The sequence below is a fragment of the Zeugodacus cucurbitae genome, chromosome 5 (genome assembly GCF_028554725.1).
Source record: "Zeugodacus cucurbitae isolate PBARC_wt_2022May chromosome 5, idZeuCucr1.2, whole genome shotgun sequence".
In the NCBI taxonomy this organism is placed as follows: Eukaryota; Metazoa; Arthropoda; class Insecta; order Diptera; family Tephritidae; genus Zeugodacus; species Zeugodacus cucurbitae.
In genome coordinates, this window is record NC_071670.1 from 50,169,679 (window position 1) to 50,192,877 (window position 23,199).

General features: G+C 36.7%; 1 protein-coding gene across 1 annotated transcript in view; it reads right to left on the reverse strand.

Annotated features, from left to right (window-relative positions):
- LOC105217288 (glutamate receptor ionotropic, NMDA 2B) overlaps window positions 1–23,199 on the reverse strand; it is a 162,403-nt gene that overhangs the window by 113,781 nt on the left and 25,423 nt on the right. The window contains exon 2 of the mRNA XM_054232315.1: window positions 11,388–13,681. Coding sequence (XP_054088290.1) covers window positions 11,388–12,423 — 1,036 coding nt within the window. The 5' untranslated portion in view covers window positions 12,424–13,681. The remainder of the gene's footprint in view (window positions 1–11,387; window positions 13,682–23,199) is intronic.

Genomic DNA, 23,199 nt, shown 5'->3' on the forward strand with positions numbered 1-23,199 from the left:
TATATTATTAAAATGTCAATAAAAAACATATAAAAAATGAATAATAAAATGTTTTTCATGTGTCATGCATCTAGACCAGAATACCCCCTTAAAGGCTAATCAAAATTTAAAGAATAATAGCCAAATTATGTGCAAAGACTTCCAAAAAGCAATGCAGAAGATGTCTCAGAACATAAGGAGATGTTGTATAATTATCTGTAGTGATTGAATAGGAGTATTAAATGAAATTAATAGAAGAACTAAAGCTTAACTTCTCCTGAAGTTTCAGTCAATATTTCACTTCACATACATTAATATCAAAAATCAATAGCAAGGTATCACTGTTTTATTTCAATGAATATTATTTCGTATCAGTTATAGGAGTTTTTAGAGAAATTATATTGGTTTTGCCCACCTCTAACTATAAATAGATAATGAATTTCCGTCATTCACCCGCTTCATTTTGTCAAATATACTCTGAGTGAATCATGATGTTTTCTACAAACTTCACTTACAAGACCTCAAACCTAAAATATCGCCCATAAGTTTGCATATTTTAATAACTTTGTAAACAGAAGCGCGACACAACGAAGGTCAAGGTGAGATAAATTGTAAAAGGTACTTCAATTTTAGAAAGACAAACAATCGTGCAAAGTCTCTGCACTTGACGAGCGGTGACACAAGATAACGCTGGCAAACAAACGCTCGAAGGTCATAAGCAGCAGAAGTAAAGTGATTTTGTGTTCAAGGATGTATATAAAAGAAAATATGTACGACTATATAGTAAATAGAGTAAATAATACTTCTGAAGAAGCTGACAAAATGTTTATGGAGCGACTAAAAATATCTAAGATTGGTTTATATATACTTACAAACAAATCTAATCGCTCACACACGTTCCACGCGCGTCAACAACTGCCAGGCATTAGCAACACCGACAGCCGGTTTGTATTGACGAAAAAGGACAGTGGAAATTGAAATCTCGAAAAGTCGTCTTATGCGGCTGCTTAGAGCAATTTGGCAGCTGCCAGCGAAAGCACAGAGTGAAAAGGAGATAAGCAAAATGAAAGCAACAGCAAATTCTTGTTGTTGTTGTTGTTGGGTGACACAAGCGTCATACAATTGTCGTTTTAATTCATGCTGTTTTTTTGGTTGTTGTTGTTGTTGTTGTTGTTGTTGTCGGTGTTGCCGTGGACACTTTCGGTGTTGAAGGTGTCTGGCGACCTCGTGAGCACTTCAGTGACAGTAGCAAGCCAACAAAATGGTCTAAAGTAAATAGCCACGAGGCAACAGAAGCCGAGGCGTTGAACATCAAAGGTTGTGATGGTGCTTTTGTTGGACGCCACCACCCCCAAACAATGCAGCAGCGTGTGCTCTTCGTGTTGGGTTGTCTACGCAGCCGTTGGGACGTCACACTTTAAATAACGGTATGAAATAGTCGAGCTGACAGCGCTGCTCAATTGTGACTCAAATGAGTTATGATAGGACTTGTGGGAGTTAGTCACCAGGACTGAGAGTGAGAGTGAATGAGCTTAAGTGCCATAATAACATTAACAATAAATGTAACTGCACACACACACACACACACACACACATACATAGATACAAAGTGTACCGTTACTTGAATGCCTTAGTATGAAGGCGCAACTTTGCTGTGGCCATCAGTAAGCGGTCGGTCAACTTGATAAATTTTCAACAATATATTTGTAGTCTGTGCCAAGCTTCAATAGCGCTGGCAAATACAAAAAATAAATCTTACTCGCCACGCTATATCAACGCTTAATAAATGAAGTAGCCACAATACCGTACAAATTGCTGGAGGAGGAGAAATGAAGAGACACGCAGCTTCTATTGCTGTGAAGACTTATTTGAGCTTGTTGAATTTATTATTTTCATTTTTCAGCTATTGCTGCTTAGTTGGTTGTAGTAACATAAAGTAATTTAAACTTTTTTCGAATAGATCATACATTCTTTTTTTCACATTTTAATAGGTACAGTTACTTTACTGCATTTTTCAGCAATTTTAAAAGTGATATTTCAAAGAAATAGTAATTTTTCATTCGAAAGTAAAATGAATGTAAATTAAAGAGATTTCCTCAAAATATTACTCGCAAATATCCTCGATTTAATTTTCTAACACTGTGACAATATTATCTTTAATACCAGAACAACTTTAACGATAGCAATTTTTAAATTCCTGAAAGCCATCTCACATCCCTTCAAGTTGCATAATAATGCTTTCTCGGGACCTTACTATATTTTATATACTTAGTCTCTATTTGTAAGTAAAAGACTATCAAATGTTCTCAGCACAAGACATGCTTGCTAGAGAGAGGTCTTGTACCGATGCTGTGTCAAATTTTATACCGAATAGTGAGCTCTTCTATGGGAAACTGTTCAATTATCTGTTAATCAAAGAAATCTGATTGTTATTCACGTATTGCCGTGGTAGAAAACGAGATTTGTGGGTTCTGAAGATTTTTCAGAACTTCATAAGAATGGTTCCTATATTAAAAAAAATAATAATAATAGACAATCCGAATTTCTGAATAAACTAATTTTTCGAATGAAAAATATACCTTAAAAATTAAAATTTAAACAAAAGAAGATCTTCTCGGAAGTCATTTTTATTAAAATAAAGAAGGCCTAAGACTTCAGCCGATCCCTATCTGCATATTGCGCAGTGTACCTCAGTTCGATCCCTACTTTCCCCAAATAAAAATAACGTGTTTTCTAATAGATATCGCCAATCGGCTGACAATGACTCACTTTCGAGAGTATTTCTGTCATGAGAGTTAACCTAAAAGCTTCCCGAAATAGCTTACAAATTTTGGGTCATCAATTGATACCCATGGAAAAAATATCGAATATCTCTAGTTCCTTTTCAATAATGGTTTCTTCTCGACAGGGAATGTAAAAAAAAGGAATATCTGAGTCCTTGGCGACCAGTATGATACTTTCAAAAAATCAATTTTTTTATCTGGCTTAAAAATATGGTTTCAAAAATATCTTATGAAATCGGCAAGGTCGCATCTTAAATAGTTTTTCAATGACAGCGTTCTAAAGAGCGAACACTCACTGGTATAAACCTATATAGTTGAAGCTTTAAATGAGTTTTTCTCGAAACGACATTTCTCAAAATTGCTGACATCATAACTCAACGAGACTGAGTAATCCTGAGTATATTTACTATACAATTACCTACTTTGATTGGTTGGTCAATTTGGCATTAAAAAAAACCTAAAAAAATATACTTTTTTTCAGAACTACGCCATTTTTGATATTTTTAAAAAATCGTAGGTCATTGTATAGCAAATAGCTGCAACTTTAATAACCAATTTGATTTTGTTTGTTTCAGTCACTCATTCGTCCGGAATGATGTAAGCAGTTGAGGAACTTTTTTGGCACCTCCGAAGACAGCCCATAACTCCGTTATTTTACAATAATTTTGCAAAAAAAAAAATTAAAATATAGCTGAAAATGCGCCTAATTATGTCCAAAAAACTTCGAAATATTCGATCGTTTACTTTCTTTTAAAGTAAATTCACGAAAATTGCCTAATGGTTTCATGGTCAAGTAAATAAAGATCTAAAAAAGTAAATAAAGTTGAAGTTATTCCTTAGTTATTTGCTCGATTTCTTCAGAATTTTTTGTGGAAATTTAAAAATCTACAAAACCTGATAAGATTAATCTTGGAAATTCTAAAAAAAAATTTAAATTGTTTGGTAATGTTAACAGATCTATACTACTTTCACGGAATTTTTCTCGAACTGCGAATGGGTTGGTCCCATAGATACCGATACAATGAACACCGTGGTCCTCGTCTTAAAAGACATTAATTGGATTGAATGAGCATAGAACTAACACCAGACATAGAGAACAAGTTTTAAATTTGTGCTCAGCGTACGAGTAAAATATATCCAACATTTCATAGACGTTGGGGAAATGTAGAACAAACGTTTCACTGGCATTAACTAGTTGAGTAACGAGAAAATTGTTATCCTGCTGTTAAGAAGATAAACATAAAAATTACGCAAGTAAACAGAAATTAATTTATATAATTTATTAGGCTTTGGGAATTGAAAACCAACTAAAGCACTGACAGCATGGACACAACTGCCCCGCAAACGCCGTGTGTGTGGGCGGAAGGACACGCAAATTAATGCGAAAGAAATTGCAAGCGCCAGCTGCGTCACGTAGTGGACGGCAAACGGAAGTGACAGCCGGCGCAGATTCGCTGAACCGCGAAAACAACAAACTAAACACAAACAGGCGGTGTCAGCACACGTAGCTACTGGGCCATACCAATACAAACACAACCATAAATACATAACTGAAAGATGCTGCGGAAGCAACGGAAGCTGGAAAGCCGCTGCAATGCCGGTAATATTGGACAAATTTTTTAGAGTCAGTAAATTACAAATCCGTGTCTACAACGGTCGCTATTGTCTACACAATATCACGGCGTGTTGGTTAGTTGGCGGTTTGACGGCTGCATGGTCGTGGGACTGGGTGGGTGCTCGCTCTCGCGTCTTCGTCATACCACTCGAGTCGCGGTGAATTGCAACGCACACAAGACCAGTTGACCTGCTCGCTTGGCGTGCGATAAATTTTCGCGATAAGCGCGGCTCAGCGCGCCAGCACACAGGCAACAGACAACAGCGGCTTCACGACAGACGGCCGTTGTGAGCAAAAAGCATTTAGTAAATATTTAAGAGGAAATGAAGTTGAAGTTGAAAAAACACGCAGGTAAGTTGATCTATTGCGATTTTCGTTCGTTTTTATGTCTTGAAAAACGTTTGGCATTCCTCGGCAATGCACGCGCTCCAAGCTCCAAATTGCTTTTGTTCATTTTCTTAATTATTTTTCGTTCTTCTACCGGCATGCTTGGTCAATTTATGGTGGAATTGGTGTGGTTGGTATACCGTTAGGACTGCTGCACAGCTCGCAAATAGCGGCTTTGATCGCTCAAGCAGAATAAGAGCTAATGGCGACGGCATGCAATAGTTATCATTTCTAAGCGGAGTTTGGTGTGTGTTTGATTAAATTCCAGCGACTGATGATTTCAGCGCCTGAGCATCGAAGTAGATTGTAGCGGGACGAGGTATTAGTAACAAAGAGTAGATATAAAAAAACAAGCAATTTAAAAACTTCGTTTTAAAAACACAAAATTCTCGAGTAGCTAAAAAAAGTTAACACAAATCTGCGAGGGCAATGGCCTGAAAGGGAAGTTAAACCCATTAACACAACAACTGGATCTACTTAAAATTTACGGATCTTGCTTTAGATTAGCTATTCAGATAAATAAACCCAAAGTATTGGCTTTGGTTTGTCACTACCTCTATAACTTGGCTCCTAAAGGTAGGCAATGTTTTCATATTAGAGAACAACTTTATTTTTTCACAGGAAATATTTTTTTAAAGAGCGCAACGGACGAGAGGGAGCAAAAATCTTGATTTACCGAGACCGAACAAACCATTACATCTACATCTACGGATCAGGTATTACCCTAAAACGTATCGTATCATCTCCAGATGACTTAGAAGATTGACAATTTAACTTGGCTCCAGAAGGTATGCAACGATTTAATATTCAAGAGCAACTTGATTATTTCATAGAGAAACCTATACTAATATTATAAAGCTGAAGTTTGCTGTTTGTTTATTTGTTTGAACGCTACTGGTTCGAATTGAATAATTCTTTTTGTATTGGATAGTCCATTTAGCTATAGGCTATATAGCGCTGCGATAAGAGCGAAGAAACAGTGGTAAATGTGTAAAAAACGCTGGAAATTATTTATCTTTGAGGCCTTCCGTTCCTTGCGTTGCGAAAGCGGTTCAAGATACACAAAAGTTATGTATGAAAGAATTATTTCTCTTTTAATGATCTAAAATAAAGTCCGTGAGTACCGTTTTTGTGATAACTAATTTGGTCGAAATTATTTGTTAGAGTTGTATTAACATAATAATAGTAATCTTTATCCAAATAAATGTGTTGTTGGTTAAGAGTATTTAATTCTGAATAAAATTGTCTTTGACGACACTTAATTTGAACGAACAACTTAAAAGATAATATTACAAATAAATAATAGTTATTTTCTATATAGTAGATATTTTTTTGTAAAATATAATTTCATGCTCGAATTCTCTTCATTTTACTTTTTTCAATGTATAGGAGCGTGTGTAAAAATTTACAAAATTTGAAATGTTTATTTAAACCCGTGCGAAGCCCGAGCGGTCGGCTAGTACTTTATAAATGTAAATTGCATAACTTTCCTTTCTCTTGCGCTTTTTCTTCTTGTCATTTTTGGTAATATTCTTCTGGGCCTTACCAGCCTTCTTCGCTGCTTTTCCACTAGTATTTTATAAAAGAGAGAGACGTATCGGCATACTAAACACTAACGGAACTGGTTTAATGGTTCATCTGGATAGATAAACCAAAATTATCGGCTTTGATTTGGTTGGTTAGAACCTATTTTCGTCATTTCTAGATGGTTTATAAAGTTAAAATAACGAAATTGTAACTTGGCTCCTAAATGTAGGCAACAATTGAATATTGAAGATAAACTTTGTTCATAGGAAAATCTTATATATGAAATGTCGATACAAAAATGTTGAGAGTCGACAAACAGATCGATTTAACCATACTCAACTATAAGAGTAACTATGAATTGAGTAAAAATTACATGAATTTGGTTCGAAAAATGGAATGAGTAATGAGTAAATCTTGCACTGTCTCAAAATTGCAAACTAAATTGTTTATTTTTCTTTAACTTACTAATAAATAAAAAGTAAGGATTAAAAAATATCAAATAAAAATATAAACTCAAAAACTCCAGAAGTGTACCCAATTATTTGCGAACAAACTGTAAAAGTTGAAACAAAAGTGAAATCATCTTAGCGCAACATTTCACTTGACCCAACAACGTTGCTGCTTATACAAGACTACAGAGTTCAAAGGCAATCCATTTATCCTTACTCTAATTTCTACATCACCTGCTAAGGCACGACTTCAAAGTTTACTAAAGGATATTTGTTTGCAAAGAAAAATGAATAAAACGAATGGCAAAACGAGAAAGCGAGCACAAAAAAGTTGATAGATTTTACGTTGCCAATTTAAAATATAAACTACCTGCATTTTGTTTTTGTTTTTACTTTCACTTTCACTTTTTCATGTTGTTTTTTTTTTGTGTGCTTTGCTCGGCTCGTATATATTGGTTGTGAGATATGCGATTTGATAAATGGAATTTCGTATTTTATCCTTAGCTGGAAGTAGACAAATAATGTTGGGATATTGCCTTTGATTTGGCAGAGAGACTTACTAAATACATATGAAAAGAGAATGGGATTATTTCACATTGCATGTTGCCAAAAAAACTTTGCTTCTTACATAATATAGTGCCACTAGTACTATCAAGGATGGCGGCTGAGATTTTTAGTTTGAAATTTAATATGACAGTGAAATATGTGAGAATTTAGTACCATGTGGCGGCAATTTGTAATATGCTCATGCTTAAATGCTAAAGCTACGCATATGCGAGCTTAATTTTTGTCGGGAATTGTGAATTTCATGAAAATTTGATTTCAGCGCGTGCATTTTTTCAACGCCTCTCCCCGGGATGTGTGCAGCAGCTTTTTTCTGCCGCGTAGTTTTGGTAGATTTTATATCAACACAACCAGGGTTGCAACTGTGTTTGCCATGCTGTCGCGCCGCTGGGTATTTGCTTTTTTTTACGTTTTCATAATTGTTGCGTTGCCGATATATGTATGTAAACATTGAGAGTCAGCGGTTTTTTTGCGTTTTCAAAAAAATATTCGCGAAAATCCGTATATCGTATTAATATTTAAATGGAAAAATCGAGATTTAATCTGTGAGTTTTTAGGGATTAAATGTAATATGTGTGAATTTACATATATTTTATATAATATAAAAAATATGTTTCATAATATCAGTTTTTCAATAACTTAATAAATAGCTTACAAAGTCAAAAGCACTTTCATAGAGTGTAAATTTTTTCAGGGATTAAAAATATGATAATGCCGATACTAATTTGAACTTGGTAGAATTATTTAAAAGGTAGTTATGGTTAAAATCAAAACTGTATGGACCATACCAACAACATACGTGTATTTAAATATTATAGAAAATTTAAATTTTTGCTTAGATGATAACTGGGATTCTCAATCAATTTTAAAATCCAAAATAACGGTAGAGCTATAGGTAAAGGGTTTTTCGATAAGAGCGCTACAAAAGTAGAAAAACAAAAAGGTTTGGGATATCAATGCAATTCCTTATTCATGTGAAAGTACATTCGATGCCATTATGTATGGAAGTCGATTTCTTTTGCATGACCAGCACGGGCACACTTGACGAAGTCCAGCCGCTGAACCCAATTTCCAACGGTTTTCAAGCATAAATCGGCCGATACTGCTGCAATTTCACGCACGATATTCGTAGGAAGTTCATAAATCGTCGCTGGCTCCTTGGCATAGATCATAGACTTGATGTAGCCCCATAGGAAATAATCTAACGTCGTCAAATCGCATGACCATGGCGGCTAATTGACTGGGCCATTTCGTGAGATAATACGTTTACCAAACTTGGTTTTCAATAAATCGATTGTGACATTCGCTGTGTGGCTTGTGGCACCGTCCTGTTGGAACCACATATTGTCTAAGTCCATATCATCCTATTCGGGCACAAAATATTGGGATATCAATGAGCGGTAGTGATTCCCATTCACAGTGACGTGCCAGTTTTGATAATCACGGAAGAAGTAGGGCCCAATGACGCCGCCGGCTTATAAACCGCACCAAACCGTCATTTTTTCGGGATGCAATGAATGCCAGAAATAAGCCTCATTGCTGAAGAGGATTTTTCGATGAAAATCCGGTTGCTCAGCCCAATTCACGAACATACTACAATTCTGTTGGTCAAGCGGCTTCAGTTCTTGCTTCAATTTGATGGTGGTCTTGATTGATGCACTAGAGGCAGCAATATTCGCGGCACTCGGGAACATTTTGTACTGTGTCTGTGGATTCAAATTTTTTCCATTAGACGCTTAGTTGTTAATCTGACAGGCCGATTATGACGATCATAATTGTTTAAAAGTTGAGGCCCACTGACTTCGAATTTTGGTAGTAAATTTTAATAATTTCGACTCGTTGTTGGATCGTATATCTTTCAATGAAGAAATGAAAAACCTTACTGCAGAGATGTCAAAAGAGCGGGAAAAATATGACGTCGTTTGCTTTCCCTATCGGTCTACTTTTATAGCGCCCCTATTGAAAAACACTTTATAACGGCAGAATACGATAGGATATTGATTTTCATGTTTTTCGATTAGAGAACAATTTCCCATTTGGTTTGAGTACGACATTCTTCTCTCTCTTGTTGTTTGGGTCAGTTTCAATTAAAAGAGATAAAAGAAGGGACTAGTGATATAATCAAACACTAGTCGATACTTTGGTAACTGGGACTTAACTTTGTGTGTTTCCTGGGACTTATGTGAAATTGTCATTGATATTTTAAAGCAAGTGAGCTGATTAATCAAATATCGGCTAATGTTTGTGGAAAAATGTGTCCAAAACACAGGTGAAAGGTAAGACATAAAAAGAAACTTTCTTATCTTTCCTAGCTCATATACATTTGGCCAATAATGAATATATTCGCTAGCAGGTCGTTAGATATATTACTGAGCACTATCTACATAATATATTTGTGTAAATGTCGGCCCATGTGACCCTTACAAGGTGTTTCTGCCTTTAAAATGTTAAAAATCTACAACCTTTTTAGAACTATAGAGAGTTCCCTAACTATCGGTTGTCTGATCTGAAAAATGGATGGGAAACCAGCATTGCAATAGTTTTTGTACTTCCTGATGTCTTAATTCAAAAGTCAAGGTCAGATATATATAAAACTGAGCTCGGAAAAAAGTAAATTTATATATTTTAATTCAGATAATTTTCGAGTTCAGGCGACTATTCTTTTGACATTTGTTTAAAAAAGAATGGGACTATATAAAGAAGTATAAATTTTACCATTACTACATATGTATTTCGAAAAGTACCCGTGTCGCACAATCGAAACAAATGGTATTAAAGTTATTACCGGACTTGGGTTTAGCCTTGACGTAATGATCATGGATAGGATTACACTGACTGAGCCATAAAATCTTATACTATCATTGTCAGAAAACACCTAAAACTAAAAGAGTTAGAAATATAGTTATATATAAGAAAGTGACCAGGGCGAAGAGTAGATTTGAAATCCGTCCGACTGTCCGTCCGTCCATGTAAGCTGTAACTTGAGTGAAAATTAAGATATCTTGATTAAAGTTGGTACACGTGTCCCTTTGCACCATAAGAAGGTTGAGTTCGAAGATGGGCGGAATCGGACCACTAGGAAAGGGCATATCTGAATGAATTTTTTTTTTTGAAAACTGGGCGTGGCCCCACCATCTACTAAGTTTTTTGTACATATCTCGTAAATTACTGAAGCTATATCAACCAAAGTCACTAGGAACATTTGCTTTAACCATTTCCTTATACAGTCCAAAAATGGAAGAAATCGGATTATAACCGTGACTACCTCCCATACAAAGGTTATGTTGAAAACTACAAAAAAGGCTTTAACTCAGTAGGTAAATACACCAGGAAACTTAAATTTCATTGTAAAGATAGTACAGAAGGGCTGCACTCACATTAGTATAACAAATTTTAAATGGGCATAGCTCCACCCATTTATGGGTCAAAAAAGATGTATCCTAATCGATCAATTTCAACGAAATTCGGTTCGTAACATTTATCCCAATGTGATATATTAAGTGAACGGACATTCTTGGATGTAATGTAACTTGGTGGCAAAAATAGTTGAAACCGGTCCAGGAATTATACCAGATCCCATATACTATATATAATGATTTTCGCTATTCTGGTGGACTTTATGCCGAATATATGGGTCAAATTGTGTATTATTTTAATAAGATTAAATAAACAAATTGCGAGACCCGACTTGCTTTATATAGAAATCGGAGAAAGTGATAACCAGTGGTAAACTCTTGTCATTATTTTAAACGTTATTTGGATAACAAACTGCTTCTTATTTAAATTTAAACTTATAGAAGAATACTTAACTTCTGAAAATCAAAATATAAAAGCGAACCTACAACATCCAGACACTCAAAAGTAGAAGTAGGAGAATCGAGGTCAACCATCTAGCAATATTATTATTATCACAACTGTTAAGGTGAAATGCCACACACCTCGCCTCAACATTTTTACTACTCGGTAATAAAAATTATTTACATTATTAAACAGCACATTAACCACAAAGATTACCGACGCAAATAAAATGTCGTACAACAAAGCAGAGAAACAAAAACAGTAAAATTGATAGCGTGTACTCACCTGTCGGACTCGGCGTCAGCGACATCATATCAAAGTGTATATTGCGCGGCTCAAATGAATAGTCCTTCAGGAATGTCAGCTTGGCACCGCGTGTCTTCGCCAAACCCTGCACGGCGGTGTTAATGGCGCGTAAATATTCACGTTTGCCAAAATTTGTGTGCGGTGCAATTAGGCCAATATTTAATTGCTCCTTATTAGCGGATAAAGTTTTCGTGTTGCCGCCATTTGTGAGACGCAACGCCGACGCGCATGGGCATGAATACATTAAAATGGTGGCCAACACAATGAGCGCCATGCCAAAGCGCAGCTGCTGCGGTTGGATGTGGAAGAGCTGGCGGCGACGGCGTGTAGATGGCGAGCGCAATGACAAAGTTGCTGCCAAAGATTTGGTGAATAAAGACAACGTTGCGTTGCTGCTGGTTGTGGTTGTGGCTGGTTGTTGTTGGTGTTGTATGAGTTTGGTGGCTGTGAACGATGTATGTTGACGTTCATGCTCTTGATTGCGGGCAAGGCAACGATTTTGAACACTTTCCAGCTGCTGCTGCTGCTGCGGCTCCGCCAACACCGTTACACTATACTTTCGAGTTTTTGGCTCCAAAGTCACTGCAGTTGTTGTTGTTGTCTTACACACTGACGACGACACAGTGGCTGGCATTTTGCTGTACGTCAGCTGGCCCGGGGCGCGGCAATGTTGCTGGTTGTAGGTGGGGAGGCTGGTCGAACTGCTGCTGCTCCTGCTGTTGCTGCCTATGCTACTACAGTAGCGCTGGCTACCGTTACAGCTCACTCTCTTGTTATTGTAGCGACATATTAATGGCGTTGTCAGCTGTTCGGCATTACCGTTATGTACTGGTGTTATTATTACATTTGTTGTTTTGCATATTTTCGACTTGTTTTTTGTGCGCGCGCGTCTACGTCCACTTGCTGTTTGGTTGTTGTGTGTGTTGTTATTGTTGTTGTTGTTGGTGTCAATGTTGTTTTTTCGTCGCTCGTTTGCTTTTTGACTAAAACGTAATCCCTTCATTTTGCGGATCATATAACTGCTTCCGCTGCTGGCGCGCGCTGTCAATCAGCGTCAGCATCAGCTTCCGCCTGCAAACGCTTCCTTCTGGAGCTCAGCTCACTAAGCGAGCTCTACAATTTCTAGCAGCCTTCGTGCCTGGCGCCGTTAAGTTTTACCGTCCACTTCTTCGAAGAATTCTTTTTTTTCTATTATTATTTTTGTTGTTGCTGCTTCACTACTCTATATGTCTATATATCCGTTGTCTGTTTATCGCTTCACTTTGACATCTTTCTTTCTTTCTTTCTTTCACTTTACACTTGCACTCTTGCTGTCTCCCAATTGTTGGTCTCTCACTTCTGGCACACTGTTTGCATGCTCTATTTTTTTCGTTTCGTTCGTTCTTTTAATACCTTTTAATGGATGGATTGGGTTAATTTAAGTAAATTATCATCGTATCTTTGCTTTGAGCGCTTTTGGCTTTGACGTTTTTGTTTTGTAATCTCCTGTTTGGCTTTGGCTTTGGCTTTTGTTATTTCTTTTTTTGTTATTGTTGTATTTTGCTGTTGTTATTGTTAAATTTTTATCGCCATTCTCACCTCTCACTCTCGGCATTTATCTCTTTCTGTGCATTTTAGTCAGCACTTTAATTTGTTTACTTGACTGGTTTTTTGTTGTTATTGCTTTTCGGATTCCTACCGAAATGCCATCACTCAGTTTTGCCTCCGCATTTTTGCTGGATTTCCGCTTTCAACACCACCCCTTTCTTGGTAACACCGCACCAACACAACTGGCACACAACTGCTTGTTTTGGTGTTATCTATGACACCCCCGCCACAGTCTAAACCTGCCGCTACTGCTGCTGGTCCTCCCAGCATCGAATAATCGAGTATACGATTACATTTACGCTTCTCTGATTTTTTGCCTTGTCTTTTTATCTTGCCACTCCTGCTATGTGAGGCACTTCCGTTTGGTTTGCGATTTTGGTTGTTGTTTTTGCTTTTGTTGTTATTTTGTGATTTGTTTTTGTTGCTTTATGCTCTATCCACTGCGGTCGTTGTGTGCTGTGTGCTCGTGCATCTTGCTGTCAGCTACGCGCTTGTTTCGTTGGTGTCGTTGTTGTTGTTGTTGCTGGTTTTAATGGTGGGTTCTAGTTGCTGTTTTAATGTTCATTATTATTGCTGTCATCGTCGCTATCTGGCTGAGCTTTATTTTAAAATTTTTGTAATTGTTTTAGTTGTTGTTATTATTGCCGAGCTACGTGTTTACTGCGCTGCCGTTGCACTGGGTGGGGCTGCAAGTAGAAAAAATAAAAAAAAGTATATTATTGTCAAGTGTGAGCTTTTATGAAGTCATTGCTATATTTGCTACACTTGTTTATCATTTTTTTAATTTTTCATTCTTCTTCTTCTTCTTATGCTAGCTCGTGCTGCAAGCAGGAAACACTGTCAGCGCATCAACGCGGAAACGGATACGGCAATGTGGCGCACTTGATAATGAAACTGAGACTTAGCTGCTTAATGATTATTACACACATACAACAAGCATTTGAGCGACTTGAGTTGCCTTCACTTCTACATTCGCTTCACACGACTCGCAAATGCACAAATCTTATCAGAAATACAGTTTCCGTTTGAAATTATTTCAATTTTCCGCTTTTTAAATTTGTTAAACACAGCTCATATGCGCGCTGCCGCAGGAAATCAAGGGGCGTTGTCACCACCAGCTTGGCAGATGAGGGCGCGGCACACGATTCAGTAAGCGAGTGGTAATGGCGACGAAGTGTTATTGAATACATAAACACACACACATATAGAGAGATAATTGTATATTCGCAAGTGTGTGTGTGTGCCTGAGTTGTGTCTGTGTGACTATCAGCCCTGTGGAGGCGAGATTTTTTGCCATTAGAAAGTTTTCGGTTACAGCAGCATTTGGTTGCCAGTGGGAGTGTCGTTGATTAATTTACTGTGAAAAATCTCTACACACACATGTACATAAATGTATGTTCACACTAACGAAAAGCTTTCTTTCCGGTTTCGGGAAAAAAAATTTTGATAATGAGCGTATCGGTTTCGTGCGTTGACTGTTAGCATGAAAAATTAAAATAAAATAAGAATCGTTTAATATATGAATTTGCTTGCGGAATTCAATATCAAATAGATTCTCATTTAAATTTTAATGAAAAAGTTAAATGGAAATGAAAAACTTCTGCGGAACTTTTGTTCTTAATCTAAACCCTGTGAAGATGGGTATGCTATTTTGAGTAGTTCCTTTATATTAATTAATTTTCTGCTTCAGTTGTATTATATAACGTAATCAATGAAATTTAAAATATCCACCCATCAGTTCAGGAATCTATTTACCTATTAATGACAAATGCAAAATTCTAAACACTGCAATTTATCTACTGTAAGAGTTTAGTAAGTTGGTAAAGTACGAGCGAGATCTGATAAGACTATCATAAACTAGATACATACAAGTCCATTTGGAAGACCTGTGGTAAAAAAAGTTTTCAGATGTGTTATAGAAGCTTGGACTTGCTTGAAGACTTGCCGGGCCATTAAAACATATGAAATGTTATTGAAGTGGCCACACAATGAGTGAAATTTTTGAGCGGCAGAACGGCGCCGCTTAGATATGAAACCTTCTCTATTTTTTAGATAATGGATGAGCGGCAAAAAATAAAAAATGACAAATATAACTATAGAATTATTAATTTCATATTAATTTCGATCGTCCTGCTTTCCTTCTGCCCAAACGAAAAGCAAATAAAACTAGCCTTCGCTCTTCAGAAATAACTTTTCTTTGTTTTGCATATCTAGTTTTCATCTGTTCTAACAACAAATCATATAGTTTGACAGACATACGACAGTAACGCCAAAATCGGTCTGGAAAATTGTGTAGATTTTTATACAAATTGTTAAATTCACCATAATGTGGTATTTCTCCATTTATAGGATGAACATTAAATATTTATACTCTCGCAACAAAGTTGCTAGAGAGTATTATAGTTTTGTTCACATAACGGTTGTTTGTAACACCCAAAACTAAACGAGTTAGATATAGGGTTATATATACCAATGTGATCAGGGTGTAGAGTGGAGTTCAAATCCGAATGTCTGTCTGTCCGTCCGTCCGTCCGTCCGTTTGTGCAAGCTGTAACTTGAGTAAAAATTAAGATATCTTAATGAAACTTGGCACACTTATTTCTTGGCACCATAGGAAGGTTGCTTTCGAAAATGAGCAAAATCTGCCACGCTCACAAAATGGCGAAAACCGGAAACACATAAAGTGTCATAACTAAGCCAAAAATAAAGCTATGGAAATAAAATTTGGCATGAGGGATCGCACTAGGAAGGGGCATATGTGGATGCAATTTTTTTGTGGAGGTGGGTGTGGCCCCGCCCCCAAATAGGTTTTTTGTACATATCTCGGAAACCAATAGAGCTAAATAAACCAAACTTTCTGCAGTCGTTTTTTTGAGCCACTTCTTAATACAGTCCAAAAATAAAAGAAATCGGATAATAACAACGCCCACCTCCCACACAAAAGTTAGGTTGAAAATTACTAAAAGTGGTTTAACTCACTAACGAAAAACGTCAGAAACACTAACTTTCACATAAGAAATGGCAGATGGAAGCTGTACTCAGATTTTTTTACAAAATGGAAAATGGGAGTGGCGTCGCCTTGGTCAAAAACCATATCTCAGGAACTACTCGACCGATTTCAATAAAACTTGGTTGGTAATAGTTTCCTTACATCCAATTGATATGTTGTGAAAATAGGCCAAATCGCTTCACAACCACGCTTACTTCCTATATACCAGAACTTTGAAGACGATCTGAATCGTTTACATTACAATATATAAAGTAAGCACTAGTGAAGATATCGGTGCAGAACTTTGCACAAATACTATGTTTATAGTGTGGCAGCCCCATTCTAAAAATCGCCGAAATCGGACCATAGGTTTTGAAGGCCCCATATATCGAGCACGAGGACATCGGTGATTCTAACCTAATTTTATGGTTTCCAACTTTCAATGGACTTTATACGATATATATGACGAATATCTGGGCCAAATTGTGTATTATATAATATAAATAAAGTTAAATAAATAAATTGCGAGAGTATAAAATGTTCGGTTACACCCGAACTTAGCCCTTCCTTACTTGTTTTCTTTAAAGATTATTTGTAAAAGATGTGAATGCGATTTTTACTTTAAAACATTAAATAGACTGACTGTGACAACGACATCTTAACAATGAACCGCTCAGAAATGGCTGTCATTAGAATTCCACATGCCGCTTAAAATCGCTACTAAGCCGGTCACCTCTTAGATTTACTCTCCAAATCTCGTATGGCTGAACTTCTCGTTTTGTTAAAAGTTATGAAGGTCATCGCCACTAGATTACTACCTAACAGAAAGTCGAGTGAAAGATGAAGACGAACTTTTAAAACTAAAATACCATATCCGATGCACACTCTTGAGAAACCAAATTTCGAAAAATTTACTCAGACTTGAACTAATCGTTGGTGCAATAGTCAAGAATTATATTAAAAAGATTTAAAAGCTCAATTTGATAGCCCAGGTGATACTATTTAATGAACATTTTATACTATCGCAATTTATTGATTTGGAATTTTTTTTTTGGAAGAAAACGATTCCCACTGAATTAACTTAAAATATCTGAGCGATTTAGCGATCGGTGGAAAATTACGCTTAGGCACTGATTCCTTCATTTTCCATATCCGGGGAATTGAAAAGTTATAGTCCGATTTCGACAATTTCCACAAGTGATGCCACAGCTCAAATACAGTGTTTTTTAAGTTTTATTTCGCTATCTTCGTTGGTTCCTAATGTATATATTATAAACTGAACGAATCAGTTGGAATTCAAAATTGAGTTATGTGAGAAGTACGCGTGGTTGTGAACCGATTTAGTCCATTTTCCACACGTGTCATCAGGGAGACACGAAATATTGACTTCGGTCGAGTAGTTCCTGAGATATGGTTTTTAATCCAGATTCCAATTTTTAAACAAGTCGGAGTGCAGCTTTCTTCTCCCATATCTTGTGTAAAATTTAGTGTTTCTAATGTTTTTCATTGGTGATTTAACGCACTTTTAGTAATTTTCAACATAAACTTTGTAACGGAGGTGGGCGTGGTTATTATACGATTTCAAATATTTTCATGGAACTACAACTAATATAGAAGCCAAGAGCTCTAGTGTTGGAGGTGAAAGTAACAGAAACTATATGTGGATCAATTAACATCAAAGAAATGAAAGAGGGACGAAGCAACAACCGATAAGTGGAATGAAGACTTATAAATAATAGATTACTTAGTAAATCTAGATTTCTGTATACCATGCAAGTAATTTTTGACTGCTGGAAAGCTTTTTGGGTTTATATATTTATTGCTAATTCTTCCTATTTCAATTTTATTTTGTTCTAGGAGCAAAATCCATTTATGCCAATGAATTCTGATATTTTTAATTATGAGTTCGTGTATTTAGAAGTTTCTGAAGAATATGATTTCCCACGAGACTACTCAAAACCAAACTCCAAAGTCTCGCTGCAGTAAAGCTGAAACTAGTGCCAACTCACTGCAGCGCCACTATCAACCATTAAACTAATAGGTGTTGTTGCACTTGCAATGCAAATATTTCCATTTTATAGCATGCAGATAGCAAATAGTATACAAAAAGGCTATTTTTGCAGTTTTTTGTTGGTGAAACTTTGTTATTAATTATTTTGCTAGATATTCGTGTTTGCTTTTGTTTTTATTTTTTTGGTTTCCACTTTTTGTGCAATTTTATAATTTCGTTGCTTTTTCGGGATATTTTTGTTGTCATAACTGTGGTTTCCGGTTATTTTCGAATTTGTTTTGTTAGTTGAGATTTTCACGTTGTGCAACTCTTACGAGCGGCAATATGGGGCATGGCATGCAACAAGCGAACTTCTTTTAATGCTATGTCTTTCAGCTTGTCAGCAGTTGTACGCATTGTATTTGTAAGCGAACAAGTAACAATAACAATATGTGTAACAGCATAACAGAGCTGAAACTACAACTGACAACGACAACAAGAGTTGAGAAAGAGGATGAGAACGAGCACAGGCACGACGTCTACGATGACAACCACGAAAATGACGATGACACAACAAACTAAAAACGAAAAAAAAAAATGGAAGAACAGCAACATGATGTTGCCGCAGGCTGACGCCAGCAACATTTCCACTTTAGACGGGCCACTACTTCTGTTGGTTTTACGCAGCAGCTGCACTGTGATAAATTATACGCCCGAGTTTTCTATACAGATGTATGTGTGTGTCTATCTATTTGGTTTCTGCAACAAGCAGTTGGCAAAGAAGTAGCATACGATATCTCCTGCAACAGCACTTGCTCCAAATTCAACTTGAAGTACTTTTCGCCAAACGCTTCCAGCTACAAACCCCTTCCGCCTGTTCTGCTTTGCTAGCGCTTCACTCACTCCAGCTGTTTGAAAACTTTTAGCTACCACTTTACTCTGCTCTACTCTGCTTTCCACGCTGTGTACTTTAGTTTAAGTTCAGTTCACAGTTTTGTTCGTTACTTTGAAGTTGTCAGCACCGAACGAGTGACACGAGCGCGTAGAGTTCTTGACTGTAGATGTCGCGCCAATACAAGCACATTTCGCAAAGTTGTCGCTTACATGAAAGCATTGCTTTAGTTTTAATATCTAAAGTGTATTATAAGCAGAATTAAGGCATCGGAGCATACTTAAGTCGGTTAAGAGGAGGAGTTGATTCCTCAAGCATAGTTAACTTAATGGCAATTAACGCTTGTCGCGCTTATTCAACTCTAATACTCTGAAAGTATGCAGAACGCTTCAAGCTTGAAAAAGGATACAATATGAAAGAGAAGTGAAAAGTGGGCTTCAGAGGGGGTGAAAGCTGGACTGTTGGAGTTACGGCGTAAAATAGTTAATGTGCACAAAAAAAAGTTGAAAGGAAAAAAGATTATGTATTAATAGAGAATCTGAAAGGTGAGAGGTACCGTCTTTAGCAACATTTAATCTCACCGTTTCGCTATTACTCTGCAGGACTAGTCTCCTTGTTAAACAATATACAGGACTAGTCTCCTTGTTAAACAATATACAAGGAGACTAGTCCTGCGTATAACGTAGAGGCAACAAGCAGTTAGCGAGTTAAATTCGATGAAAGAGAATATAGGGATCTCAAGTATATATGTGATATATGTATGTAATTGCTTTCTGAAGTTCTACCAAATCTTGATTTACAGATTTCAGACCATAAATCACTGCCCAAAATTAAAATACATAGATTTTTGTACTGCTTTCCACGCCTTAATAATTTAAATAAAGTATACATTTTTACAGAAAAAGAGGGAATGAACGCAGCTCGAAACTAAAGACGGAATGAAAAATTTTCCTTAACCAATGAAATAACAACAGCAGAGGGTATATCTCTGCAGGGTTGCACCGTAACTGCTGCTTGTTTGTTCGATTCGCTACTCACTAACGATTGACGAATTGAAGACAGCTACTATATTATGTTTTATACTAAGAACAGTATTCACAATGAGCCTAATGATGACCTTAGGGCGGCCGCTGGCGGTCTGGCTCAATTTGACTCCCTTTTCAACCAATCAAAAACAGTATTCGTCTTTAATGATTCTATATTAACAGTAAACAGATCACAATGAGTATATATTCATAATATAATAAAAATTAAATAAATCTATATTCAAAAGATTCTGCAAAGGATTATTAAAGATTTTCGAAACTATGGAACTATGGAAACCAATTATAGCCGCCTAGTATGACAAGATCTCATTTTTGGAGTGTCTACTGTCAAACATTTGGTTAGTTCTTTACATATTTCGAAGCAGTTATTTCCTCGATTTTGTTTCATAACAATTAAATAAAATTCGGTTAAAAAGTAAAGTACTCTCACGACGAACAAACACCAAATTCAATGAATCCCTTATCATTCGCGCCCTGATTTATGGTGTAGACGGAGTTTTTGAGAGAAAGGTTGTGCGGAAGAACATTGACAACGGCGAATACCGCAGACGATGGAACGATGAGCTATATAAGCTATACGACGACATAAACATAGTTCAGCGAATGAAAAGACAGCGGCTGCGCTGGCTAGGTCATGTTTGTTCGAATGGACGAAAGCGTTCCAGCAACCGAGGAAGAGGGAAACCTCCACTCCTTTGAAAGGACGAGGTGGGCGAAGACCTGGCTTAACTTAGTATCACCAATTACCAATTGGCGCCAAACAGTGAGAAGGAAGAGCGAATGTCACGCTGTTGTAAACTCCACCATAATCGCATAAGCTGTGGCTACACCAATAAAGAAGAAAATAATATAATAATATTATTCGGAAGATGGAGGCAGTCGGAAGTTAGAATAAAGGGATATTTCTTGATGTTCCTGAAAGACGTGGGAGTGCTCAAAACATTTATCTGCACCGGTGATTTCGACGAAGAGGCTCACTGAAAGTATTACTAAATGCTACTGAGCTCAATTTGATATCATCGAAAGTGATTTTGGCAACCTACTTGTTCTACTACCATCGGAGTAGCTCGGTAGAATTCTGTTCTAATAGTACTTCTTAGAAAAGATTTACATATATAAGGTCTCAGAAGTCGTATTCTTAAAAGAGTAGAGACTACATAAAAAAAAATTGACGTTAATTTTTAAAAATTCACAATGGCGAACACATATTTTTGGGACACATTTTAAAAATTCGTAATATTGCATTCGCCATTTTAAATTTTGAAAAACAAACACCGATATCGTAACTAGCGACCCTGAAACCCCCCGAGTTATGAGATTCCGAAAATCAAAAAAGCGACCGCCATATTGGATCCTCAATTTTGAATTTTGAACAACCGGCATCGAATTTCGGATTTAGTGACCGCAAAAACCCACGAATAGCGAGTTTCAAGCGAATCCGATTAATTTTAAAAATCGTTTTCCGCCATATTGGTTTTCTGGAGTTATCCCAAATCTCTGATCTTACATATGGTGTTAAATTGACCTCGAATTCGGATTCAGCGACCCCAAAAACGTGCCGTACATATATTAAGATACCCAGTTCATGCCAAAATTTTCTTTTGTGTGGCTGTGTAATTAAACGAAAACGGATGGTTGGATTTTAAACGGTTATAATTGGACTAATATGTCACTAAGTTAAAAAATATAAAATTTTCTTACTTTACCCTAAGATTTATTCAAAGGTTTTTTAAGAGAAGAGGTGGGGTCCAAAGGGTATAAGAACCCTCTTATATGGTATAAGAGACTTCGGCATTATATTTAGAAATAATAATTTATTTTATGTGTCAGCTTTTGACAAGTATTGAATGAGAACAGAAACGTCACGAAGTATGAAACGGTGCATAATTACTTTTCCGTTATTGAACTGTAGGCTAAAGTGACCAGATTTAATCAGTTAATATACGAAAAGTGGTTATTTTCTAAATTCTTAAGTTCTTATATCATATAAGTACACATCGCTTTTAATTAGTTATTAGACTATAACTACTGCAGTTGAATGACTTGAATACTAATTTCAAAAAGCCTGCGCGCTCTAGTAAGACAATCAATTTAAGTTTACAATAGCTGTGTTTGCGGCTGCCAATATAGTTATTGAAAGCTTAAATACTTTCGCCTATACTACATTTTTTCATTGCCGTTTTAGACTGAAATTCAATAGCAGCGAAATATCACGTACAATTTCAGCAGCTAACACACACCTTCCACTACAAAAATAACAAAAAAAGAGAAAAATAAAATAAAAGAAATAAAAAAAGCAAAGAAACAAGCCCTAGCGACCAATACAACGAGGATTTACTGGCGATTGTGAGCAGCCACAACATAACACACACAGCTACAGCTACAAATATCGATATTGTGTTTCAACACCCGGCGGAGCGCTCAAAATACACAAAAAAAAGTTTGGGAATTTTAAACCCACAATTGTTGGTGGGTGTGTGTGACGTCCAACTCAAAGTAGTTATTGGCATTTATACACGTACATATCACCAGAGCAAATCCACAACGCCAAGTGCTGCGCTTTAAACAATTGCTGTGCTCACACATAGATATATGTATCTCAGTATAGGGTTACATAAGTATATAGTATAGTGTATGGATGCCTGCGCTTCATATCAACTTTTTCATTAAAAACGTTGAAGCTCATACAACAACAACAACAGCGTGGTCATTGCTCGAAGGCTAACAAACATAAAATTATCTTCGATTGCCGTTGGCTATATTGCCTGATGCTGTACTTACAGCGCAACAAAATATATCTCTATAGTACACCATCAACAGACTTATATAGACGACTGTAATCTGTGTATGGTTATATATACATGTGTATGTGTGTGTATGTTTGTATGAATCGCTGCTGCATTGTTGCTATTTTTGCGTTAATTTTTATCACTTTTTTTCCATTGGCATTGATGTTATGCTTGTTGTTATTATTGTTGTTGTTGGCATTGCCATTGGCCACAATGGACATTGCTGATGTGCGCATTAGTGCAAGCAACATTGTTCGACTGGACGGTTGGTTGGTTGGCTGACTGGCTGGCTGGTCTGCCACTATGTGCCTCCGCTGTTGTGCTTCGTTTTGTCATTGAGTTGCCCAAGCAACACAATAACACACATACATATATACATCCATCTAGGGGCATAAAGCGATACCTATTAAATGCTATGGGTGTTTTCACTTTTTTTTCTCATTTATGTTGCTGCGGCTACCCTTAATGATAACGGTGTTGCTGATGTCGGCAATGGCG